Source organism: Elephas maximus, chromosome 20 (assembly GCF_024166365.1).
Source record: "Elephas maximus indicus isolate mEleMax1 chromosome 20, mEleMax1 primary haplotype, whole genome shotgun sequence".
NCBI classification, from domain to species: domain Eukaryota; kingdom Metazoa; phylum Chordata; class Mammalia; order Proboscidea; family Elephantidae; genus Elephas; species Elephas maximus.
This window is the reverse complement of record NC_064838.1, coordinates 62,683,714-62,708,034: the sequence shown is the minus strand read 5'-3', so window position 1 is coordinate 62,708,034 and position 24,321 is coordinate 62,683,714. Positions and strand designations below refer to the sequence as shown.

The 24,321-nt window shown below is 47.1% G+C and overlaps 1 protein-coding gene across 2 annotated transcripts in view; it reads right to left on the bottom strand.

The window, feature by feature from the left end:
- Positions 1 to 24,321, bottom strand: part of FLNB (filamin B) — a 162,710-nt gene that overhangs the window by 30,967 nt on the left and 107,422 nt on the right. The window contains exons 21-32 of one of the 2 annotated variants that reach the window (XM_049863255.1): positions 22,876 to 23,473; positions 22,145 to 22,318; positions 21,175 to 21,337; positions 20,107 to 20,267; positions 15,244 to 15,411; positions 12,378 to 12,501; positions 11,102 to 11,258; positions 9,684 to 9,873; positions 7,209 to 7,456; positions 3,919 to 3,990; positions 3,101 to 3,203; positions 2,166 to 2,306 (exon numbers count right to left, since the gene is read on the bottom strand). In XM_049863255.1, coding sequence (XP_049719212.1) covers positions 2,166 to 2,306; positions 3,101 to 3,203; positions 3,919 to 3,990; positions 7,209 to 7,456; positions 9,684 to 9,873; positions 11,102 to 11,258; positions 12,378 to 12,501; positions 15,244 to 15,411; positions 20,107 to 20,267; positions 21,175 to 21,337; positions 22,145 to 22,318; positions 22,876 to 23,473 — 2,299 coding nt within the window. The remainder of the gene's footprint in view (positions 1 to 2,165; positions 2,307 to 3,100; positions 3,204 to 3,918; positions 3,991 to 7,208; positions 7,457 to 9,683; positions 9,874 to 11,101; positions 11,259 to 12,377; positions 12,502 to 15,243; positions 15,412 to 20,106; positions 20,268 to 21,174; positions 21,338 to 22,144; positions 22,319 to 22,875; positions 23,474 to 24,321) is intronic. The other variant, XM_049863256.1, reaches the window with a different exon arrangement.

The following is a 24,321-nucleotide window of genomic DNA, read 5'->3' as shown; positions in this document are numbered from 1 at the left end:
TTTCTAGTGTTCAGATAAAAATAGGAGATTCCAGTGTCTAACAATACCAAAAACAAACAAACAACAACAAAACCCAGCTGTCATCAAGCTGACTCCAACTCATGGTGGCTTCATGTGTTTCAGGACAGAGCTCTACTCCACAGTTTCTGATGGCTGTGATCTTTCAGAAATAGATTGCCAGGCCTTTCTTCTGGGGCACCTCTGAGTAGATCTGAACTGCCAACTTCTTTGTTAGCACCCAAGCTCTTAATTATTTGTGCCACACAGGGACTCCTGGTAAAATAAACGCTGGCCTATTCATGCAGTCACTGAGAGGAATGATGGCGCTCTGAATGTACTACCTTGGGAGATTATCCATAATGTGTTGCATTAAAGAAATAAAAGTCAGCCACTGCATGATATTAATACCATTATCTCATTTCTTTAAAAACTGAATTGTGTGCATGTTTGTAGCTACACAGAAAAACATCTGAAAAGATAACACATTCACACCTCCCAGGGAAATTGAAGAGAAATCACGAAAGACACACTTTTTAACTCTCTCTACATCTGTAACTTTAGAATATTTAAATAGGAGCAGATAATACAACTTTGTTTTAAACAAATATTATGTACACATACACACATTAACTAAAGCGAACTGTCAACCGGGGTGAAATATTTGCAACTCCTATCGCAAATTAGAAACTGATATGGAAAAGGCCAACAACCAAACGGAAAAACAGGCCAAGGATACAAACGTTCAGTTAAGAGAAAGAAATGCAAATGGTACTTAAACATAGGGAAACTTGCTCAGTCTCACTCAGAAGAGAAATACAAATAAAGCGACACCACAATACCATTTGCCGACTATCAGACTGGCAAAGATCCCAAAACTTGATAGTATACGCCGCCACTGGCCAACTCGCGGAGATCCAGGTAGTCTCGGACATTGCCGGGGGGTGTGTGCACTGGAACAAGCTTTATGAAGGCCATCTGGCTAGATGTAGCACAACTATGGGTGCCTGCGCCCTCTGACCCCACACTTCCTCCTCTGGGGAAATGATGTCTGTAAGGGGCTCTTCACTGCAACCCGGCTGGTGATAAGAAAAGGTGGGAACGCTGCCCTCCAGGAGGGGAACCGGTTCATCCAAATGGTGGAAGACTACAAAGACGCTCTCTTGTCCCAACATGGAAAGCTCTCCTGGATATATTGTTAGATGAAAATAGCAAGGGCAAGATAGTGTACAGAATTTTAAAAAATAAATAAATAGTTGCCGGGGAGCCAATTCCAACTCACGGCAACCTCCTGTGTCAGAGCAGAACTGCGCTCCACAGGATTTTCAATGGATGGTTTTTTACAAGTAGGTCACCAGGCTTTTCTTCCACAGCACCTCTGGGTGGACTGAACCTCCAACGTTTTGGTTAGCAGCTGAGCATGTTAACCATTTGCACCACCCAGGGGCTCAATGTGTAAAATAGGCTACTGTTTATGTAAAAAAAAAAAAGAGCAATTAAAAATCTATATCCCCGTTTACTTGTAGAACATAAAAACATGAACACCAGTTAGGTTCAAAGAGAGGGCAGATGGGGATATGGATGGGAGGGAACCTTTCATCACGTCATTCTTATTTTAAAACCACGTGTATGTGTAACCTACCCAAAATATTAACGTAAAAAATGAAGGGAGATTTAAACAATTAAAAAGAACAGGAATGCTGTGCTCACTGACGGAAATGAAACCGGAGCTGGCGTCCTTGTCAAGGGCTCTCTGACAATCAGGCAGTTTGTCTTTCTCTCTCCCAGTCATGCTTCATGACCTCTTCCCCTGCCTTGGAGTCCTACTCAAAACCGCCACGCCTCGTAGGGTCCTGCAGGCCGGGCTGGAAAGTCCCTCGCTGCTCCTCATATTGTCCTCCCAGCTCACCCTTTGGCCACACTTAGCAGGGTGACAAAGACAAACAAGCCCAGCCCCGAGGACCTGTGTTGTGACCCATGGTGCTGAGCGGCAGCAGCCTGTCTGGCAATCGCTGGACCTACTGGGGGCATGGGCCCCTCTGTTTCACAGGGATGCTGACACAGCTTTCCCCAACCTGCTACCGAGAACCATTCCACGCACAGAACCTCCCAGACTTCCAGGCCTAAATCACAGGGTCCTGCAGGGCCACCGGCTGAGCGCGACTCACCAGGGATGTGGCTGCCCATATATTTGATGTGCATCTCATGGAGCCCGACCTCCAAGGGGGCGTATCTGACGGTGACCGTGCCGTCCTTGTTGTCCACAATCTCGGGGGTGGCCGTCTTCCCAGAAGGCATGTGGACCTCCCCTAGGAGCGCAAGGAGACAGGACCATGAGCCCCTCGGCCGCTTGCCCGGGAGAGTCTGAGTGCAAGGCAGGATGGCTTCAGAGTCAAGGCTTTCATCCCCAGGAACACTCACTGCTTGCGGGATGCCTTCAAAGTCAAGGCTTTCACCCCCAGGAACACTCACTGCTGGCGGGATGGCTTCAGAGTCAAGGCTTTCACCCCCAGGAACACTCACTGCTGCCCCAAACGTCCAAGGCTCAGAGTGGGGAAACAGAGACCTGTTTGCCTTTGGCTTCCACAAGATGTGCCAGGCAGCTCCTAAGTGAACGGTTTTCTGCTACTGACAACTCAGAAGCTCAGACAGGATGTACGAAGGACCACGAAGCCAGGAGATTAGTACAGAGTCAACTCAGAGAGAAGCAGGCATTAAAAGCAGGCTGCATAGGGCAAGTGACGACTCCTGTACAGGAGGCCCCCGCGCCACGGTCAGGTTTGGAACAGCTGGAGACTAAGGGAAGGCAGAAAAAAGGGGGTAACAGAAATCCGACAGCTGAGAAGTGTCCAACCACAGCAGTTCCAGGCCCTCTTGAGAACGCGACACAAGCTATGCATGAACTGCCACCTCTGAGAAACACATACACACACAGAACATCTGAAATCTCAGGTCTCATGGGCCAACCCTTAAATCAAGAACCAGAGGCTCTGGGTTAAGGACCCCGGTCTGGTGGACAGGTGGGATCACATTCCAGCACCGTCCTGGAGAGCTATCGCCAGCGAGTGAGGGCAAGGTGGCCTTCATGAGAGAGAGTGCTTACCAGTAATTTCTCCTTTCCTGACTGCAAACGGGATGACCAAGTTGAAAGGCTTAAATCCCAGGCCATTCATGTCACTCACTGGGACATAGGCCTCCTCGGTTACCTAAAAACAGGAAGCAAAGGTCACTGGGTAAAGCAGACAACAGAGCAGGCTAGTAAAGCTACACGGGGAGAGCAGCTGGCAATTCTGCAAGTCAGTTGAGCCGGGATTTGTGGCCATGGCTGCCCATGGGGTGTGGGCTTTGTCTACTGGCCCGGGGTGCAGGGCCGAACCTGAAGGACTTGAGAAGCTGTGCTGACCAATTGCTAGAGATCATTCGGCAGTCTGCTTGTAAAATTTCCAGCAGCGCCCCCAGGAAAGAGGAAAAGTGAGAGACAGCAATGTCTGTGAGTCCCAAGAGGCTCCACCTGGAAAGCTTTAGTTGCTTGTGGCCTGGAAAAGAAGGTGCGTTTTAAGTGGCAGCGAGCAGAGCAGTGGCTTTCCCCTGGACAGAACCCGAATGTGCAAGTGGTGGTTCTGAGAGTCAGCAGGAGGGCTGAGACAGCTGTCCATCTTTTTCTTTACACACGGAGACACACTGCGGTGAGCGTGATCACAGACAGGACGGAGGGCGACGCGCGGAGTGCGTACGATGACACCAGGGGGGGCCTTATCACAGGGAAAGCGGGGGCTGTTGTGATGGGCTGATGGGGGGGAGGGGAATGAATGACCGGCACACCAAGAGGGCTTAAGCAGTCCCCAGAAGCAGGCTGTAGCTTTTCTGAAATGAAGGCTGAGTCAACACAGAAACATAAAAAGGAAAAAAAAAAAAGTGTACCCAGGGCCTGAATCCAGGGGGACATGCATTTACCGGTGCCTCCTCCACAGCTGTGGCTTCCCCATCCGTGGCCTGGTTGGTGGCAAATGGAGATTAGTTGGGAATCACATTGGAAGAACATTGCCGCTTAGTAGATTCTACAACCTGAGAGCTGCTTCCTCCTGCCTGCTTCATCTCACACGACAGCCAGCCGCTCGCTTTGGCGGGAGCATACATTCTTACCACCCTTTGGAGAGCAACGTGGTGTCCTCGCCTCAAATGGCAAACCCATGTGCCCTCTGAAGCCACAAACCCACTTCCAGGAAGCGGGCCTACAGCAATTCTGGCAGGACACAGGTATGTGAGGTACGCCGTTTGTGAGAGTAAATGACTAAAGCAACCTAAACGCCCCTCTGTAAGGGGCTCTGTTACATACATGATGGCATATGTGCACCGTGGAGCTAGTGAAGCCAATCGGAGCAGTTACATTTTAGGAGTTAGCACAGAAGTGTATTTCCGGCACACTGAGGAAGTAAGCAAGTTGCAAGACGATACTTTCATGGTGGTCCCATTAACAAAACGGAAGTGTCTGTTGTGTAAACAGAAAAACTAACAGGGTCATCTCTGCAAGATGGAAAGGGGACACTTTTCTTAATAAATGCCTAAGGGGTTAATGTTTTAAATTTTTTAATAAATTCATTAATAAAGCTTAAAGTCTTAGACTTCATACTCCTTCCAACCGAACCAATAAGGAAGGACCCCAGTGGCCTTCTCAACCCCCTACTTTTGCCATGACAAGAACTGAAGGCCTCCTCTGTGGGGGCATGTACCCATGTTAACTCCTTTTTCTGTATTTTGGCATTGGCAGAAAGGGGGCTTCACTTACAAAGGCAGCTTTGTAAGCTTCTACATTTGGGAACAGCCCTGTCCCCCCACTTCTGGGGCCCTCTCAGATCGAGGTTATTCAGGGATGCATCAGCCATGGGGCTAAGTGATGGCCTTTGATCCAAGACTTCTCGAATGTTGAACCACAGGGCTAGGCCGTGACTTCTCGTGGCGAGGTTGTGTGATGTGTTGAACTGAGACTGGAGGCTGTGGGTCTCCTCGAGACACCTGCTAGGAACACTGGGGGTTCATGTCCTCCAGGCCCCAAGCCTGTAGAGGGACGTAAGGGGTCTACCCAGTTGAAGTCAGTGAACAGAAAGTCAGCCAGCTGGGTAAGGCTGGTGTTTTTTTTTTTGGTCATTTTCTGCCATCAGCAGTTGCTAGGGGGCAGTGTGTATACACAAAGTATCCCTGCTTTATGTGCAGTCCAGGGCCTGTGGTTGTTCTTAGCTGCCCTCCAGTCAGCCCCTGACTCATGGCCACCCCATGCACAACAGTGTAGGACTGTTGTGATTCATAGGGTTTTGTTTGTTTTTTTTTTTATCCATAGGGTTTTCATTGGCTGATTTTCAGAAGCAGATCACCAGACCTTTCTTCCTAGTCCATCTTAGTCTGGAAGCTCCACTGAAACTTGTTCAGCATCATAGCATCACGTAAGCCTCCACTGACAAACGGCTGGTGGCTCAGCATGAGGTGCGCTGGCTGGAACAGAACCCGGGTCTCCCGCATGGAAGATGAGAATTCTACACTGAACCACCACTGCCTGTAGGTAACATTTACTCCTGAAGAGTTTGGCAGCCCTCACTTCAGGACCCTGGCCTGCCTGCTAAGATGGTCCTCAGGATTTTGACACTGATTTTCATGCTCAAACCCTCCCAATATGGTCTTATATTCCCAGTGGCATTGCGCTCTGCCCAGTGGCTGCTTCCATGGTCCGAGATTCTAACCAATCAGATAAAACCCGCCATGGGCTAAAAACAGAATCTTAAAATTGCAGAGAGACTCCTTCTCTGTAAACAAGAAGAGCACAAACTTTTTAGCTGCATTTCTCCCCTGCAAGAAAAAACACTTCCAAGTGAACGATGCCAAAAGTTGAGAAGTGTTTATATACTTGAGACATAAAAGGGCCTCCCAGATCTCTAGTAAAATGTTTACAGATAAACAAACGTCTAGGAAAGGCAAAAAAGCCATGACAGGTGACAGGATGCAAGAGAGTCCCTGGGCTTCTGTTTAAAGTAGAGCCTGCTTGTCCTTCCCCACGGCTGCACAGAGTAGAATAATCAGAAGGTAGTTCAAAGGCTGTGCATGGGGCCAGGTCATCAAGGGCCTAGGAATCTCATGGTCCGGCGTGGCTGCTGCCCTCAGCATCAAAAGACACGGGGAGGGAGATGGCTTGGCACTTGGTGGCTGTCCAGAGTGGACTTGGGTTCTAGGTCTGTTCCTAAACCTCTTGAATTTACCTAGGGTGCTGCTTTCCTCATTTGTAAAGCAGTCAACAACGTTAAAGAACTGTCCAAATGCGATCAAATTGACAACAGCAACTAGAAAGAGTAGATAAGAAACTTATGGGGCAGTGAGTTTATGTTAATGGACTTGTAAGTTTATGTCAATTTAGAAAAGGAGGGTGAGAATGGCTGTACAACTTGAAGAATGTAATCAATGGTACTGAATTGTACGTGCGGAAACTTGAATTGGTGTATGGTTCTGCTGCGTCTATTCTCAATAACAACAACAAAATAAAATAAATTATTAAAAACAAACAGTCAACAATCCTTGGTTTTGAGGGTCCAATGAGGTTTCTAACCTCTTTCCTGAGTGAAGAATCTTAATAATCAGAAGACGATCTCAAGGTTACTCAGAACTGAAAATTAAAGACCCTTTGCATTCTCTAGCCCAGACATTTGCATAATGGTTTCCTTTACTCCAGATGTTCCCAGTTTCGAAAGACAAGGTATTTCCCCCTCATAAGCAAAATGTAGACCTTTTTAAAACAAAACCGGAGGTACTTTGAGTCCTGGGATACAAGAGTCAAGTCCCCAGACAAAACAACATCCTCTCTTCTCTAGCCATGGAGAATGGCCATGGAGTTGGGGAAAGAACTAGTGGAAGAAGATGAGAAAGTGCAATGTTTTACTTATGAACGTTTTTTAAATAAAAGCGTACCCTTTAGAACTGGCTTAGGCTAGGACACTGCCTAGGTGTCTCAGCATGGCAGGTGCCTTGATGGCCAACAAGATTCCCTAAAAGCCCTAAGAGCCAAAGGGTCTCTAGAGATTACTCTACAACTCTACAAAGTCAGGACTGCTTTAAAAATTATTTTTAAAGAAAAAAAAGTAGAAGTGGAAATCCTAGCCAGGGCTCAGTAAATGGTGGCTATTATTGTTTCTGCTGATAGCAGTCTGCCCTGGAGAAGGAATCTGTCTTACCATGACGGTGAAGGGGCTGTTGGGAATATCGACGCCACCAAAACGCACGTAGATCACGTAGGTGCCCGGCTTGGCGGCCGTGTAGAAGATGTCGTAGGTGCCATCCTCGTTCTCAATGACATCGGCCTCGGCCTCAGTGCCGTCTGGGGTCAGAACGGTGCAGGTCACTTTCCCTTTCCCAGCGGTCTTGGCATCGACCATGAAGCCCACTTCCTCACCGGTTTTCACGGTGGAGGCGATTCCGGGACCTGGGGAGAAACAAGTTCAGCAGAAGAGAACGGACGCCTCAGCTACAGACACTTGCCTTGGAGGCTGCAAAACAAACCATGCTTGTTCGCACCATGTCTGTAAATGTCAGCCCTGCAGCTGCTGCCACACAGAGGGCACACCCAAAGGCCACTTGGGGAACGTGCTGCGCAAAGGGGGTGTTTCATCAATTACTCATCAAATACGGAGTACCTGCAAACTCTAAGTGTCAACCAAATGTTAGACCTGGTTCACCAGCACTCAAGGGTATGTGGGATAAAGGTCAACTTTCAGCATCGAACATACATTGGGCGTTTCCTAAGTGCCACGTACATAGAAAGGTGAGCAAGACAGGCCCCACTCTCGAGGAGTTTGTAACAGCAGATGAAGGCACCAAGAATGACAGCTCAACCTGCCATGGAAACAATGAGGGGCACTAAGTTATAGAACAGATAATCAATAGTTCTTCAGAGAATTGTCCTGCTCTAAGAATTTATATCCCAAGAGTTGCCACATTGACAGAGGGCTTCCTGAAAAAACGGGAAATGGCTGAATTCTGATGGGTACTCCTCAAACAACGTCCAGTCTCTCTTTCTCTCTGTCTGACTTGTGGCAATATCAGGGAATGCAGAAAATGTGAACTAAAAGCACACTGGCAAAAATAAGTCAGGTGTGTAAGAGCAAGGAGGAGTCACAAGACCATTGCTCAGACAGAGCAGTGGAAGAGGAGATGGGAGCCAGGCTGTGGAAGGCCCTGAATGATACACCAAAGGTGTGCAGAACGGGAGCCCCAGGCTGAGCAAAGTACTCAACAGGATTGATTCTGCTGGAGGTGAGGCAGGAAGAGGGCCTGGAGGAATGGGCAAGGAGGAAGTCCCTACCCAACATTAACCCTCAGGTTAAGACAATTCAGTTTATCACTGGCAAAACAGATCTAGGAAATATCTGATTGGCCCGTGTCATGGATTGAATTGTGTCCCCCCAAAAGTATCTGCGAACTGGGCTAGGTCATGATTCCCTTGTATGACTGTATGACTGTCTATCATTTTATCTTCTGATGTGATTTCCCTAAACGTTGTAAATCCTATCACTATGATGCAATAAGATAGATTAGTGGCAGTTATATTGATGAGGTCTATGAGATTAGGTAGTGTCTTAAAGCCAAAAGAGAGAAGCAAGCAGAGAGACAGGGGGACCTCATACTGCCAAGAAAGCAGCCCGGGAACAGAGCACGTCATTTGGACCTGAGGTTCCTGCACTGAGATACACCCAAACCAAGGGAAGACTGATGCATGATAAGGACCTTCCTCCAGAGCCAACCGAGAGAGAAAGCCTTCCCCTGGAGCTGGAGCCCTGAATTTGGACTTCTAGCCTTCTGGACTGTGAGAAAATGAACTTCTTTGTTAAAGCCATGCACTTGTGGTATTTCTGTTATGGCAGCACTAGATGACTAAGACAGCCAGTGTTTCAAAATTTCTGAATTTTGGCCCTAGGTAAGTGAAAAAAGGTCAAGTTGAGCCATTTACAACCTTGCCCCTAAGCCAAAAGATTTTCTCCATTTTAGAACTGGTTGAGATACAAGATAATTGATTTTGTTACCTTAAAGAAAATAAAATTTGCTTCATTCCACAGATGGAGATATGTATTTTGAAATCTGCTTGAGCGGTATCACAGACTTGTAAGAGGTGTTCTTAGAAAATGAAAGAACCATGTACCAAATAGCTGCATCTCAGACATTAAAGACACTGTGATGCTCATGGAGAAGTCCTGAGGGGCCTAGACATAAGTCCTGAGTGTTGAGGAAAAACCTGGATTCTTCCATGGGTTTCTCTAACACTGACCTGAAACGCTCTTGAAACCATCTACTCGTGGCAGAAAGTTGCTGCTTTTCATGGGATTCACCATCATACTTGAGATCTCAACAAATGTACCCACTTCAAAAAAAGTGACAGAACAATAGCTCCCATGTGCCAGGCACTGCACTAAGTATGTTTCATGGCTGACCTCACCCAATCTTTGCAATAACCCTGTGGAACACTCTGATCTTTTGAAGAGCTTCACGAGTCTAAATGTTCCCCAAAAAGATCTTCAATCCAAGTCTGACTGAAACTCAGAGCAGTTGAGCAACTTGCCCTGGTCACACAGCTACTAAGTGGTAGCAAAGCGCTAGCTCGTGGCTTTCCAACTCCAAAGCCCACGCTCTGCACCTGGATGCTACCCTGCACTCACCGGTGGCCAGGCACTTGCTGGCATCGCCCGTCTGGGTGGCCCGGATGCGGTAAGGAGAATATGGGATGTCATCCCCTCCATAGGTGACCCCAATCGAATAGCGACCGGTCTTGTCAGGGATGTAGGTGACAGCATAAGTGCCATCTTTATTGTCTTGAACAACGGCTCTTTTGGGTTTTCCCTCTTGGTCCTGTGGGTCACAGAGAAATACTCTATAGAGTGCTGTCATCAAGATGTAGAAACCATTCATGGAAAACCTTGACACATTTTGTTTATTAGTTAGTGCCTCTAGGCAGAGTGGACGGGGCCCTGGTGGCTCAGTGGTTAACAGTTTGGCTGCTAACCAAAAAGCTGGCAGTTCAAATCCACAGTCGCTTCTTTGAAACCTTGTGGGGCAGTTCTACCCTGTCCTATAGGGTCGCTATGAGTCAAATCAACTGGACAGCAATGAGTTTTTTTTTTTTAAGTGGGAGGGGGCAGAGGCTTAAAAAGATCTTTTATTTTTTGGCAGGGAGAGAAGGTCACAGGTTCCTTTAACACCGTGATGGCCATAGTCAATTTTTAACAACTTTTTTGTCAAGTGACCAAATAGAGCTTTTGCTCTAAATCCACTGAAATTTAAGGAGGTAAGTACAACAGAAGCTCCCACTCACAGGCCACCACATCCGTTCTCCTTTTTCTCTTTAGTACTAGGACCCTAACTCTTAACTAGCTGAGCTGAACGAAGAAATACAAGACTCCCACTTCCTAGCACTCCTTGCCAAGAGGTATGACCATGTGACTTATGACCAACTTTTGGCAAATGAAAGTGGAAGTCTTATGACGGCCTTCTGATAGGGCTGCTTAAGGGAGCGATTGAACTGGGAGGGCCTCTTTATTCCCTCTGCCTTTTCTCCACCTTCTGGCCTACCATGCATATACGATGGCTAGAGCATTGGCAGCATTGTTGGTCCATGAGGAAACTTAAGTAGAGAGGTAGCTCTGCTTTCTTGATGAGCCATGGAGCCACCTAGGTGGCTTACCTACGTGGGCAAGTATCACTCTTATAAAAGGCTTCTTTTATAACAGAAAATAATCCCATGTGTTTAAGCCATTCTTATTTTGTGACTTATTATGATATGTGCAGAATTTAGTCCTAACTGATCCAATGAGCAATTCAGCACATTTTTAAAATAAAATCATAGAAAGACATAATAAAAAGCAAAATACATAAGATTCACCAAAAATTGGTGCTTAGAGCTATACACCTTTCTCAGATGAACATGCTCATTCTCCTCCAGTTACTGACTCTTTGATAGGGAAACTCTAATACACTTCCATCGGGTCAGAAATCGATGATGAAAGCCCTTGTTCTTATTCCTGGACGAGAAATTAGGTCCTATCAATGAGGTCATCTCCAGAAAATAACTCAGAGTTACCGTTATCTGAACAGCAAGAAGGCCTTCCCCGGCATCTCTGGTATCGATTGCAAACTCCACGGGCAGACTGGCAGGCACTCCGTAGGAACTGAGGCCAGGGCCACTGGCGGTCACTTTGCTGGCATCATATGTGGGAAGGACCTTGACCTTAAATGGACTGGACACACACACACAAACACCGGTCAGGATACACATCAACTCCACTACGTCTGACCTCTCTTACACACAGAGACTGGGACTTAACGGGGATTTCCACAGCAGTCCAGACAGTGAGCTCAGCTAAAGTGCCTTAAACACAGTGTAAATTTATAACCACAAGGCAGTAACCATCATACAACAGATCAGCTTTGCCCTGAGTGGGTGCCATGGCATACAGTTTGGGGAAGAAGGGCTCCCAAATTAGTTTGGAAAACATGGGATTAAACATACTTAACCCACCTTTGTTGTGCTAAGACAATGCACAGTCATCAAAATACAAAGAGAATACTGGAACTTGAGTTTTACTATTTTACCTCATCCGCTCTTATTTTTTCCTTTCAGTATGCTTTATAATGTACGTGATCTATCAGCAAAGTAATACACAAATGTAATTTATAAATTATGTATTTTTATGTAGCTAGACTCGACGGCACTGGGTTTAGGCTAGAGCTATATGTATATTTCTATAATGCTAGTATAACAGGGGTATGGGCGAAAACGTTTTTATCTTAAACAGTATGATCAAAAACATTCAGAGGTTGTTCCAAGAGGTGAAAAGCTTACATAACATTTTTCATATTAAATAAGAATGAGGAACAAGCCTTTTACCCAACAACTTCTGGGAACGCTATTGTGAACCAAACCCTCAAGTAAAGAAATAAAATCTTTGCCCTAATCAGAAAGCTACTTGCAGGGTCATCAAAAAGAAGCTTCTGGTAAATTAATACACTCCTTGTTTCTTTAAAGATTCCAAGTCCTTAATTTCAGCTTGCCTTTCAATTAAAGGTAAAAGGAACAAGGGCAGGGGGAGAGCCAAGAGGGCGGGAGCCCCATACACCAAGGTTCTGTATTGTAACTCCCATGGGAAGCAGGCAGGTTCTCAGTGATACTTGCTGATTGATTGGATGGATGGATTGGATGGATTTGACGGACGGATGGACGGACAGACGGACGGATGGATGGATGGTTGGACAGATAGATGGTCAGGCCACCAGAGTTTTTTTTTTTGCTGGCCAATCCTGCAGGGGATGGGCTCGAGGCTGGTTTGGATACCCTTCCCCAAGTGTCAGGAGCTTACCTGCGAGGGATCTCTTCATCAGCATATTTAACAGAGACCATGTAAGGCCCTTCCTGGGATGGGGTGTAGGTCACTGTGTGCGTGCCATCCCCATTGTCCACCATGTTCACTGGCTCCACCAGGCCTAAGGACAGAGACAAGAGGTCTGAGGACCAACCTGGCCTCCCCTTGACTCCACCCTGGGCAGAGTTTGCAAAAAGATCACATCCATCCCTGAGACCTATTGGTTTCCACTGATGAGAAACATATAGGCAAGCACGCTGTGATCACAGGCCAGGAATCACAGTGAGACAAGAACCCCACTTCATGGTTGCAAAAATGACCCCAAGACACATTTAGCTTTCTGTTGGCTGAAGTACACTCAGTCTGCCCTAGAGGGTACTTAAGGAGGCTGGCTGCACTTGCTACTGGAGGGGTATGGTGGAGATTCAGGCTGCAGATATGCTGCCTCTTTTCAAGCTGGTTAGGCATGCTTGGGATTTGGCAATTTTACTCTATAGCTAAGAAGGGGCCAAAGAGTCCAGAGGTCTAAATAGCAAAAATTAACCAGTGGGGTGGCCAAACAAGACTCGTGGCCACCTTTGAGCAAAGGTCACTATGGGCCAGCATGCTGGGTACGGGGGCAGGGCAAGGGAGGGTGCCAATCTCGTGGGGTGGGGTGGGGTGGGCCCCCAATGTGACACCAGCGGGGGTTTGTTAGCGTGTCTGTTAAAGCATAATCAAGGCATGCACTGGGCTGGTGGAATCCAGATCCAGTTCTGACTAGAAGAGTCAAGGATGGGTCAACTGCAGGTAGGTTAATCAAAGTGTGACATACTCATTAAGCAAAACGAGTGAGGCAGGTACAAGCCAATTTTAGGGGAGAGGCCAGCAAGAGCCATTCAGATTACATAATTTACAGCATCAGCCAATAGCAAAATGCAAACCTGTCTTCTTAAAGTCACCCTTCGGGTCACTTTTAAAGAACTCTGAAATGGCTTTCAAGGGGCTGTGCCATGACTGGGAATCTCGAACGCTAAAATTAAAAGGTTGTTACTTGAAAAAATCCTCCATTAATAGAGGCAGAGACCTAGGTAAAGTGTCTCTATTCTCTTACACACACAGGTCTTGGAGCTCCATGACTTCGTGGAATCAGATTCCAACCTCATGACCTCATTTCCCTCAAACCACTTCTGCACTGAGCTTCAAAGGGCATAACCTTCTCCTGAACCCTATTAAGGAGAAAGGTCCCTCTTCAAAGAAGGAAGCCCCCATTTGCCACTTCTACTGAGAAGCCAAGAACACGTCACTGGGAAAAAATCCAGATCATTTAAGAAACTAGGGGAACAGCACATGTAAAATGCTGGAAGAGGAAATGTGGTCACTTACCAAAAAAGGCAAGTTTCAATGCACTTTAAGGCTTTGTCCCAAAATGGCCTGCAAGCCTTACCAAACCCAAATTCCAAGCTGACCACGGGGCGGGCCAAATTACCCCAAGAGACACTCTCTCCAGGGAGCTGGGCTGAGTACCTGTCATTTCCAGAGATTCTGGGCACGTCCTGTGTGAGCACCAAGGCATCTCAGAGACAGCTATTACTTCTGAGCCTACCACCCACTCAAATCCAGACCAACCCAGTCACCCCAATACTTAATGAGGCAGTTGCAGTAATATCATATATGAGAGGTCAAATACTACTTGTTTCATCTAGCTACTTAAAAAAAAATTAAAAAAAAGAAATTTACGGCTATTATTAAACAAAGGGGCCCTGGTTAAGCACTTGGCTGCTAACCAAAAGGTCAGCAGTTCAAACTCACCAGTGGCTCTGTGGGAGAAAAGACTTGGTGATCTGCTCCCATAATGACTACAGCCTAGGAAACCCTATGGGGCAGTTCTATTCTGTCACATGATGTTGCTATCTGTCCCAATCGACTCAATGGCACATAACAACAGCAACATCATTAAACGGGGAAAAACAGACCCCTGGAGAAATAACAGGCCTGCTTATTTCCATGCAGGAACTTCTACTGTTTACCTAAAACGTTAAACAATAAAGTCTTTTACAAAATTTAAGTTCAAGACCGAAGTGCCTGCCCTGGATCCTACGGACCATAGTCTCGGGGGACATCTAGCTCAATGGCATAACGTAGTTTATAAAGAAAATGTTCTACATCCTACTTTGGTGAGCAGTGTCTGGGGTTTTAAAAGCCCGTGAGTGGCCATCTAAGATATTCCACTGGTCCTACCCTGTCTGGAGCAAAGGAGAATGAAGAAAACCAAAGACACAAGGGAAAGATTAGCCCAAAGGACTAATGGACCACAACTACCACAGCTTCCACCAGACTGAGTCCAGTACAACTAGATGGTGCCTGGCTACCACCACTGACTGATCTGACGGAGATGACAATAGAGGGTCCTGGACAGAGCCAGAGAAAAATGTAGAACAAAATTCTAACTCACAAAAAAAGACCAGATTTACTGGTCTAACAGAGACTGAAGAAACCCCTATAGTATGGCCCCCGGACACCCTTTTAACTCAGCACTGAAATCACTCCTGAGGTTCACCCTTCAGCCAAAGAGGGGACAGGCCCATAAAATGGGCACACCAGCCCAGGGTCAAGGACAAGAAGGCAGGAAGGGACAGGAAAGCTGGTAATAGGGAACCAAGGTTGAGAAGGGGAGAGTGTTGACATGTCACGGGGTTGGCAGCCAATGTCACAAAATAATATGTGTATTAATTCTTTAATGAGAAACTAATTTGCTCTGTAAACCTTCACCTAAAGTACAATTTTAAAAAAGAAAAAAAAACCAATAAAGTGCCTGCCCTGTATCATGACTGCCCTACTTGGGCAGGTGAAACGGCAGCAGGAAGGCGGGACGAATACTTACCTCGTGGACCCAGCACCCTCACTTCCAGCGGGGCCAGGCCAGCCTTGCTGCTGTCCACCGTAAAGGACTGCAGGACGTTGGCTCGGACGCCTGAGCCCAGCCCTGGACCAGCAATCTTGACCTTGCTGGGGTCCACGACGTCCTTCACAGGAACTCTGAAGGGGCTGCCTGGAAAAGAGGTCATAGGATTCTGAGTATAGCCCACCAATAGGCCAGAGGCCCACCTAACTCATGCCCAGAATTGCGCCACTGCTCCAGCCTGATACTTCGACTGTGTGAGCCTCAACTGGCACTTCCTGACCTGCCGTGTATGCACCTGTGTGTCCACTCATCTTTTCCCAGCAACAACTACAGAGCACCTGCTATGTCCAGACACTGCGTCAGGTGCTGAGCCCAGAGCGGGTAACATGAAGGGCACAGCCCCAGCCCTCCAGGTGCCCACCATCTCAGAGAAGAAAGAGGCAAGCAAGTCATCACAACATGGTATACAACATACACTGGGGGATACACAGGCATTGTTGGCGCACTAAGAAGGCAACTGGCCTGGTCTTGGGAGACCAGAGAAAGCATCCCAGTAACAACTAAGCTGAGACAGGAGATTGTACAGGTATCACCCTGAGGAAGTAAGTGGAGAAACATTTCAAATAGAGGGATTAGTATGTATAAAGTCCTGGAGGTGAGGGAGAAGACAGGCGCTGAAGGAACTGAAGAAGGAAGCCGGGTGGTGGAAAGGAGGAGAAAGGACTGGAGAGGAGCAAGCAGGCCTTGCATACCACAGTCAACATCTTTTCCCACAAGTGGGATCCTCTCCCTCTGACGTAGCAGGTACCTTCTGACCACACCTGACTGTCTTGGTTCCTGACCATCAGGGGAAGCCCTGTCTTGCCCCTCCGCACTGCTGACTCCACAGGGGACACTGTGGGCCTCTGACTCCTTGAGGGTGTTGGTTTTTAAGACCAATGGAATGTGGAGAATGTAGGGAGATGGGGATTTGCAGGAGAAGCACTAAACGGAGAAATAAGGGTGGGGCCAGAGACCCTCATGGGATTTCCTCCAAAGAAGGGACTAAATAAGACCTTCCCAGAGGTGAGCCAGAAATAAAGAGTCGTGGTGTTCCCAGCACCATTCCTTGGGCTGCCAAGTTCATCACTAAGGAGCTAACTGTACCTCTTGCCACACAGCGGTTACAGCCTCCTTATGCCTCTCATGAAGTATAACAAAGTTAATGACCTCTCCAGACTAAGACAGGCTAGGAATAAAGGCCTGGCAATCTATTTCTGAAAATCAGTCAATGAAAATCCTGTCAATCACAATGGTTCTAGCCACAACCAATCACGGGGACGGCACAGGATGGGGCAGTGCTTTGTTCATGAGGTTGCCATGAGTTGGGGGCTGACTCAATGGCAGCTAACAACAACTGCCACAGAAGCTGAGGTATCTATGCTCCGCATCGCATAAAGTCTATACCCTGGAATTAGGGGTGCTAAATAACAAAGACCACACAAAGGAAGGAGACCCTGACTTTCTAACAATGGCTGGGTTACAGCTGGTCAATGGCATTCAGCTTTTCAGCTAAGTGAAATCAATGGCTAAAAGTGGCAAAGAGAAGCATCTCACCCCCATTTGGGGGTTTAGTGAAACAAAAGGGAGCTTTATTTTACAGACTGACAGTTGAGGATTCCAATGTCAACAGGTGACGACAATGAACTACCTCTGAGGCCAACCTCCAAGTTAGAATCTCCATCGGATGGTGACTGAACTTGGCACAAGGGCAGCCAAGAACCAACAAGCAAAGGCAAGACAAATTTAGGTCCGAGATGGCAAATTCAGAGCATTAACTACCACTCCCCCATTCCATGCCCCAGCAGATATCATCAATCGATCACAGGAAGCCCTTCTTCCTGATGTGTCCTGAGCCCCGGTTCATCCAAGTGGTCTAGGCGCACTACCAACAGGCCACAGCTGGCCCACCAGAGGAAACCAGTATGCCACTCCTGGTAAGACAGGCACTTTGTAAAAAGTAACTCCACTACAAGTTTATACCAGGCCAGGAGAAGCTGGGCTAATAATGTAATCACCCAGAATCCCCATGAAAGAAATCAGAAGCTATCAGGTTGCTGAATGCTTCACAGGAACACCTCACAAGTTACCTCAGCTACGATGTCTGACACTTAGACAACCAACAAACGTTTATTAAGTAACACAGCCTAGGAAAGTTCTGGGATTCAGGAGGAGCTGGCAGTCTTATCTGAGAGACAACAGAGTCTGAAACATAAAGAGGCGCCATCTACAACTGATGAGAAAACCCCAAACAGGTCTCTTTCTGTTCCTGTGTTTGAAGATGACCGTTTGCCCCAATCTCGTGGGTCAGCCAAAGTGATCCAAGTCTTCAACCCCTTCTGTAAGGGGAATTCCTAAGCTGACGGCATCCAAAGACTTTCCTAGTAGAATTAAATAGTTCTGTTGCCTCCACAACCAGGAGATACTTGTCTCCACTACCACCTGCCTGGTCCGAGCCACTAGGCTGGCTGTCTCTCCTCAGAACAGCCTTCAACCACTCTCTATGCTCCATCCTCTCCCAGCCCAAGTGCTTTAGGGCTGCAATGCTCCAAATGGCACCTGTCACTCTGAGTTCGCTCACAGCACCTTTAGTGCAGTTATCACAAGCTTTAATGGCATACATATCAGACAATACGCTCCCTTAGGGAAGGAGCTCTGTCTCTCTTACCAACTGCTTATCCACTGCAGTATGGATTGGACCTCAACATAAAGAAAACAAAAATCCTCACAACTGGACCAATAAGCAATATCATGATAAATGGAGAAAAGATTGAAGTTGTCAAGGATTTCATTTTACTTGGATCCACAGTCAACATCCATGGAATCAGCGGTCAAGAAATCAACACCACATTGTACCGGGCAAATCTGCTGCAAAAGGCTTCTTTAAAGCGTTAAAAACAAAAGATGTCACTTTGAGGACTAAGGTGCGTCTGACCCAAGCCATGATATTTTTAATTGCCTCACATGCATGCAAAAGCTGGACAATGGATAAGGAAGACTGAAGAAGAATTGACACCTTTGAATTATGGTGTTGGCAAAGAATATTGAACATGCCATGGACTGCCAGAAGAATGAACAAATCTGTCTTGGAAGAAGTACAGCCAGAATGCTCCTTAGAAGCAAGAAAGGTGAGACTCTGTCTCATGTACTGTACTTTGGACTTGTCATCAGGAGGGACCAGTCCCTGGAGAATGACATCATACTTCGTAAAGTAGAGGGTCAGTGAAAAAGAGGAAGACCCTCAATGAGATGGATTGACACAGTGGCTGTCACAATGGTCTTAAACATAGCAACAATTGTGAGGATGGTGCAGGACCAGGCAGTGTTTTGCTCTACTGTACACAGACTCACTATGAGTCCAAACCGACCCAACAGCACCTAACAACACAACAGTGATTACAGGAATTTTAAAAACGAACTGTTCAAGTTTGAGGAGTAACAGGTCACTTTAAATGAATTAAGGCTTAAATGAACATTTGAGTAGAACTGATTTGAGTTGGAGGTCAATGCTTTCTGATCAGTGTGGCAAAAAACAGAGAGTGCAAGTGTATATGTACATTTGCACTTGGTAAGGAGGAAAGAGTGGGCAGAATGAGGCAAGCGTGTGGTCAGCAGACACTGCAGCTTCGTGGGAGTCAATCCAGAAAGCAACAGTAGGCCCCTCAGCCTTCGTCCTCCTCTCTCAGCCTCACCCCAGTTTACAGCCTCCAGAGCAGAACAACACTGACCCACCCAAAGTTCTTCCCACTCCTGGGGTGAAGCTCTGTCCTCTTTCTTGCTGCACCTGAGATAAGGTACAAGATGACTCAGAACAGCCCTAGAGTCCTTGGACTAGCGTTCACACCGTTCCGCGCTCACCTACCCTTTCAGAAGTATGCTGGTGGTAGTCACTTCATTCAATAAACAGAACTAGAACCAGAATCTTTAGAGATTTTCTCCCTCTGGAGGGTAAGAGAGGTGGCAGTTTGCACCATAAAGGCTACAGCCCTGGTAACCCTACAGGGAAGTTGTACTCTGTCCTATAGGGTCGCTATGAGTGGGAATCGACTTGAAGCAGTGGGGTTTTTTTGGTTGAAAGCAGGAGGGCTTTTCACTACTGAAGTCATACATTTCTTCATTGTTCGAATCCCTTATAGTTCTCAATCGGGGCAATTTTTCCCCCCAGGGGACACTTGGCAATACCTGGAGACATTTTTAGTTGTCACTACTGGGGGAGGCTTCTCCTGAATCTAGTGCGTAGAGGCTAGGGGTGCTGCTAAACACCCTACAAGGCACAGGACAGCCCCCCACAACAAAGAATCCTCCAACCCCAAATGTCAACAGTGTGAGGCTGATAAACTCTATTTTACAGTAAGCATACACTCCATTGTTAAACAGAATAAGAATTTGAGTTTGTGTGTCTCTACCAGGACTGCCAGTGGAAAAAAAAAAGAAAATGAGACACGTGCATCAGCCAAATGAGAACTGAGCATAAACTAAAGCAGAGCTTTCAACACTGTAAAGAACCAGCTTTCCCTGAAATCAAGAACTAGGTCCTTCAACACATACACAATTGCAGGTCAAGACCCTAAGCCAACACTTTCGGCCACGTCAAAAAAAGCACTAGCCTTATTTTATGTTTCAAATGTTACTAGTCCTACTGGGAGTTGGAATAGTCTTGAAAATGCAGCCCTAAAGCAAAGTCTCTCTTTGCAGCTACTGTGAATATCAGACTGTCTTTCCTCCTCAGAGTGATAGGAAGATCAAACCAGCTTTCACACAAAAACAATTATCCTCGGAGTTCCTCTCGGAGGCATAGCTTACCAGGGATGTGGGCTCCTCCATAGGTGATGTTAACGTCATAATCTCCTGGAGCAAAGGGAATGTACTCAGCACTGCAGCTGCCATCTTTGTTGTCCCTGCAGTTTATCTTTGACTCGGATGGTCCCTCAACAGTTATGCCAAGCCCACCAATTCCTGCTCCTCTGCCGAGTGTGGAAAAGAAAGCAAAGTGGTGATGATTCATGCCAGTCTGCTTACTGATAAAACTATAAACCATCCCATTGAGCTGACTCAACGGCTGTGACACCATCCCTCACACCTCTCTCGATGTTATGTGCTGTTGAGTTGATTCCGACTCATAGTGACCCTATATGACAGAGTAGAACTGCCTCATAAGGTTTCCTAGGCTGTAATTTTTATGGGAGAAGCCCTGGTTGCACAGTGATTAAGAGCTTGGCTGCTAAATGAAAGGTTGGTGGTTGGAACCGACCGCCATTCCGCAGGAGAAAGATGTGGCTTCTGTAAAGACTGACAGCCTTGGAAACCCCATGGGGCAGTTCTTCTCTGTCCTATAGGGTCGCTATAGGTTGGAATCAATTTGATGGCAACAGAATATTTATTGGAGCAGAGAGCCAAGTCTTTTCTCCCATGGAGCTACTGGGTGGGTAGTACAATATAAACAAAGATAGCTTTGATCCCTCCTTTCCAGTGCTCATCCTTCATTTGCTTTTCTTAACTAATTGCATTGGCTAGGACCTCAAGTACAATGCGGCTATGTGTCATGTGACCAATTTTAACAGGAACATTTCTAATGTTTCACTTAAATAGGAGATTGGCAATATACTTCTGCAATATCAGGTTAAGGAGCTTCCATCCAGTCCTGGTTTGTGAAGTAGTTTTATGACTACTATCAAATGCTTTTTTGGTACCTTTTTAGCTATACTTGGTCTTTTTCTATAACCTAAGTCTTCACAGAACAAAAGGCTTTACACTTTATGAAAACACTGTCTCTTACCAAAAGCTTTGGGACCATGACACATATGTAGAATACACCCATAAAACATCTTTAAAGCAAGAGAGACAGCATACAGACCACAGGGCTTGGCCTACCTGGTAACCACAGTGAAGACATTGGGTTTGTGGGTAAAGGCCTCTTTCAATCCAGGTCCTTGGGCTTGAACCCGAGATGGCTGGCAGCCTTCGGTTACGGCCACCTTGAAAGGGCTGTTTGGGATGGGCACATCGTCGTATGTCACCTCCACTACATGGAGGCCTGTTCAGAACAACAAACAGAACACACATTTGTACACAAGTCACCTATTTGTGGGAAATGACACTCTATCCCAGGGTTTTATCTTGCATTCAAGTATCTGTGCTATGCTGTTATTTGAAAGACTAGATTAAAAAACAGTAATGTTGGTATTCTCTAATTAAAAAAAAATATATACTCTGTTTATGCTCTCTGTTCACTCAGTAGTCATGTAGCCCACTCCTTCCACAGAGGTCCCCCCAAAGCAAATATCACTCACTCTATATTCAAGTCAGTCCATCTCAAAGGTACTATCCTGATTTGGGAAAACTCCACCCAGCCATTAACCAAAAGATAGACGGAAACCCATGAGATAGAAGAGACACGCATCCACAAAACATCGACAGCATCACCTCAGAATACTAACAGGGATTATGGGTACAGGAAATGGGGCTACATGGGTGCTTTAAATTTTTTGTTTTTCTTTATGTTCTGTTTTATCCAAATGTCTTACAATTCCTAATGTTCAGGAAAGACATTAATATGTAAAAAAATTACATAAAAGAGCAGTGTGCCATCACATCATGCTATACCCTGCTCAGACAGCCTGAGGCTATGCCCTAGCCCAACTGTTACACGTCCTGGCCAACAAGCCAGGCACAGAGCAGGCAGGTGGCTCTGCAGGGCAGGGAACTTCACGCATTGCCCAGCTCACACATGCCTCTGTTGAGAGAGGTCAAGTGCGTGGGAAGGGGTCAGCATCAGCCACCAGGAGAAAATGGTCAAGTGTAGGTCAGAACAAGGGTCATGTCCAAGGAGAGGGCAACTCACCTTTCTCAAAGGGTGTGTACTCCACCTGGTAGGTCCCATCAGCATTGTCTGTGACGAAGCACTCGGTGGAGGCCCCTGAGGGGTTGGCAATGTGGGCCTTGATGTGGTCCCCCCCGACCTGGGTTAGGGGCCGTGAGTCAACCATGAAGTCAGTGGTGGCTTCGCGAAACACATCTGCAGAGCAATCACAGACAAGGACGTCACTGAGCCCGCAGACCCAGAAGCACATTTGAGGTCTGACTCCCAAAATCAGAAATACTAACCCCCTCTAAAAGCCCCTTCTGGGGTATTCTTGGCCAAGTGACCACATAGCCACTCTCACATGTCTGGGGGCAAGGTAGGAGTCTAAGCAGGTTAGAGGGTACAGAGAGTCTTGCTCTGTGGCAGTGCAGGGCTAATCAGCACTGCATTTTAACAATTAAGTACACTGAGTTTCTACATACAAACCAAGATTTCTGGCTTCTCCAGAAAACGGGAAACCTGCTGACGAGGCAGGGCTCCATTTCCATGGAGAAACAGAAAGTGGGTGTCGGGCAGCGGTATGGCCACTGGAAATGCAGTGTGCTCACCCCTGTGCTCTGACACCCTCACAGCTCCTGACACAGGGGTCCCTTGGGAGCCTTTTCTTATACCCTGCCTGCCCCTGTAGGCACCTGTGTTGGCAGTCCCTGTTGTGGGAGTTTCTAGTGGCCCTTAAATCCCGCAGCCTCTGTCTTTTTTAGGAAACTCACCTTTTCCTTCTATCCCTGGCCCAAAAACTTTGACTCTGCTGGTGTCCACAGCAGGTTCCACCTTGACCCGGGCAGGGAAGTGCGGCACCAGCTCACCGCCATACTTCATGGTCAGCGTATACATGCCGGCGGTCAGGGGCACGTAGGTCACCGCATAGGTGCCGTCTTTGTTGTTCTGAATACTGACTTCCGCTTTTGTTCCCGAATCTGAGACGGCTTCCAGGCCCAGGGCTGCGGGCCCCGCTTCTGAACAGTCAACGCTAAGCAGCCCAGCTTCACCTACTTTCCCAGGCTCAAGACCCGGTCCCGACACCACCACTTTAGAGGGGTCGAATGGCATTTCGATGTCGGCTTTGAATGGAGAACCAGGAATGTGGACATCTTCAAAGAGTATGTTGACAAAGTACTCCCCGGGTTTGGTAGGGAGGTAGGATACAGAGCAGGTCCCATCTCCATTGTCGGAGCATTCGATCTTGGCCTCGCAGGGACCTTCCACAGTGAGGCCCAGGCCGCCAGTGCCGGCTCCTTTGGTGTCGATGGTGAACTCGGCAGGCTTGCCCACAAGGCCACCTTCAAGACCAGGACCATGAGCCTTTACCTACGTGGAAAAAAATAGAGTTGAATTCTGCCTGGCATGGGTATTGCTGCTCAGTCAGCATTGCTTTCAATATGTAAGCTGCAATTCATTGCGAGTGAGTGGTCATTTTTCTGAGGTCTCACTTGTGTCACACACACATGAGTGCATGCACACAACACCGAAGCAGAACCATACTGCAGTAGGTTACCGCTGCAGATAACTAAGGGGCACCCTGGCCGTGAACTCAATCATCAACTGACTTCCTGGCTGAAAACCACAGGAGGGAGGCCTGGCCCTTTGAAGCAGGGAGCAACCACAGGAGAGAGGCCTGGCCCTTTGAAGCAGGGCGCCTCCACAACTCTCCTTTCTCCTGCCAGCCCTTGGTCTCCTCAGCACAAAGTTAGAGTTGGAGGTCTAACAGCCAGTCCACACACGGCTTCCTGACTGAGTGCTCACGGAACTGCTGTCATGGACCTCACTGTTGCTTTGGGCGCTATATCTCACTCGAAAATTCTGTGTAACAAAAAACTGTTTTTAAAAACTGTTTTAACAAGTAAGCCAGTTTTATAGGATTCATGCAAATCAGACCACTGGAAATACCCTTCAGGGGAGGCTACTAGGGAGGCATGGTAATAACGAGAATAATAAAAACAGCTTCTTCAGGTGGAGCTCACTCTGTGCTGGGCGCAGGGCTGAGGCCTTCACACTCTCCCTCTCACTATAACCTCACAGGCTTGCTTAGAAGCGAGCACCATTATTACGCTAACAGATGCAAGACCTGCACTCAGGGACGTGAGCAGGAAGCTGAGCAGAGTTTGACCCACATCCCCAGGGGACCACGTTCTTACTCTTCATGCTGAATTGCAGGA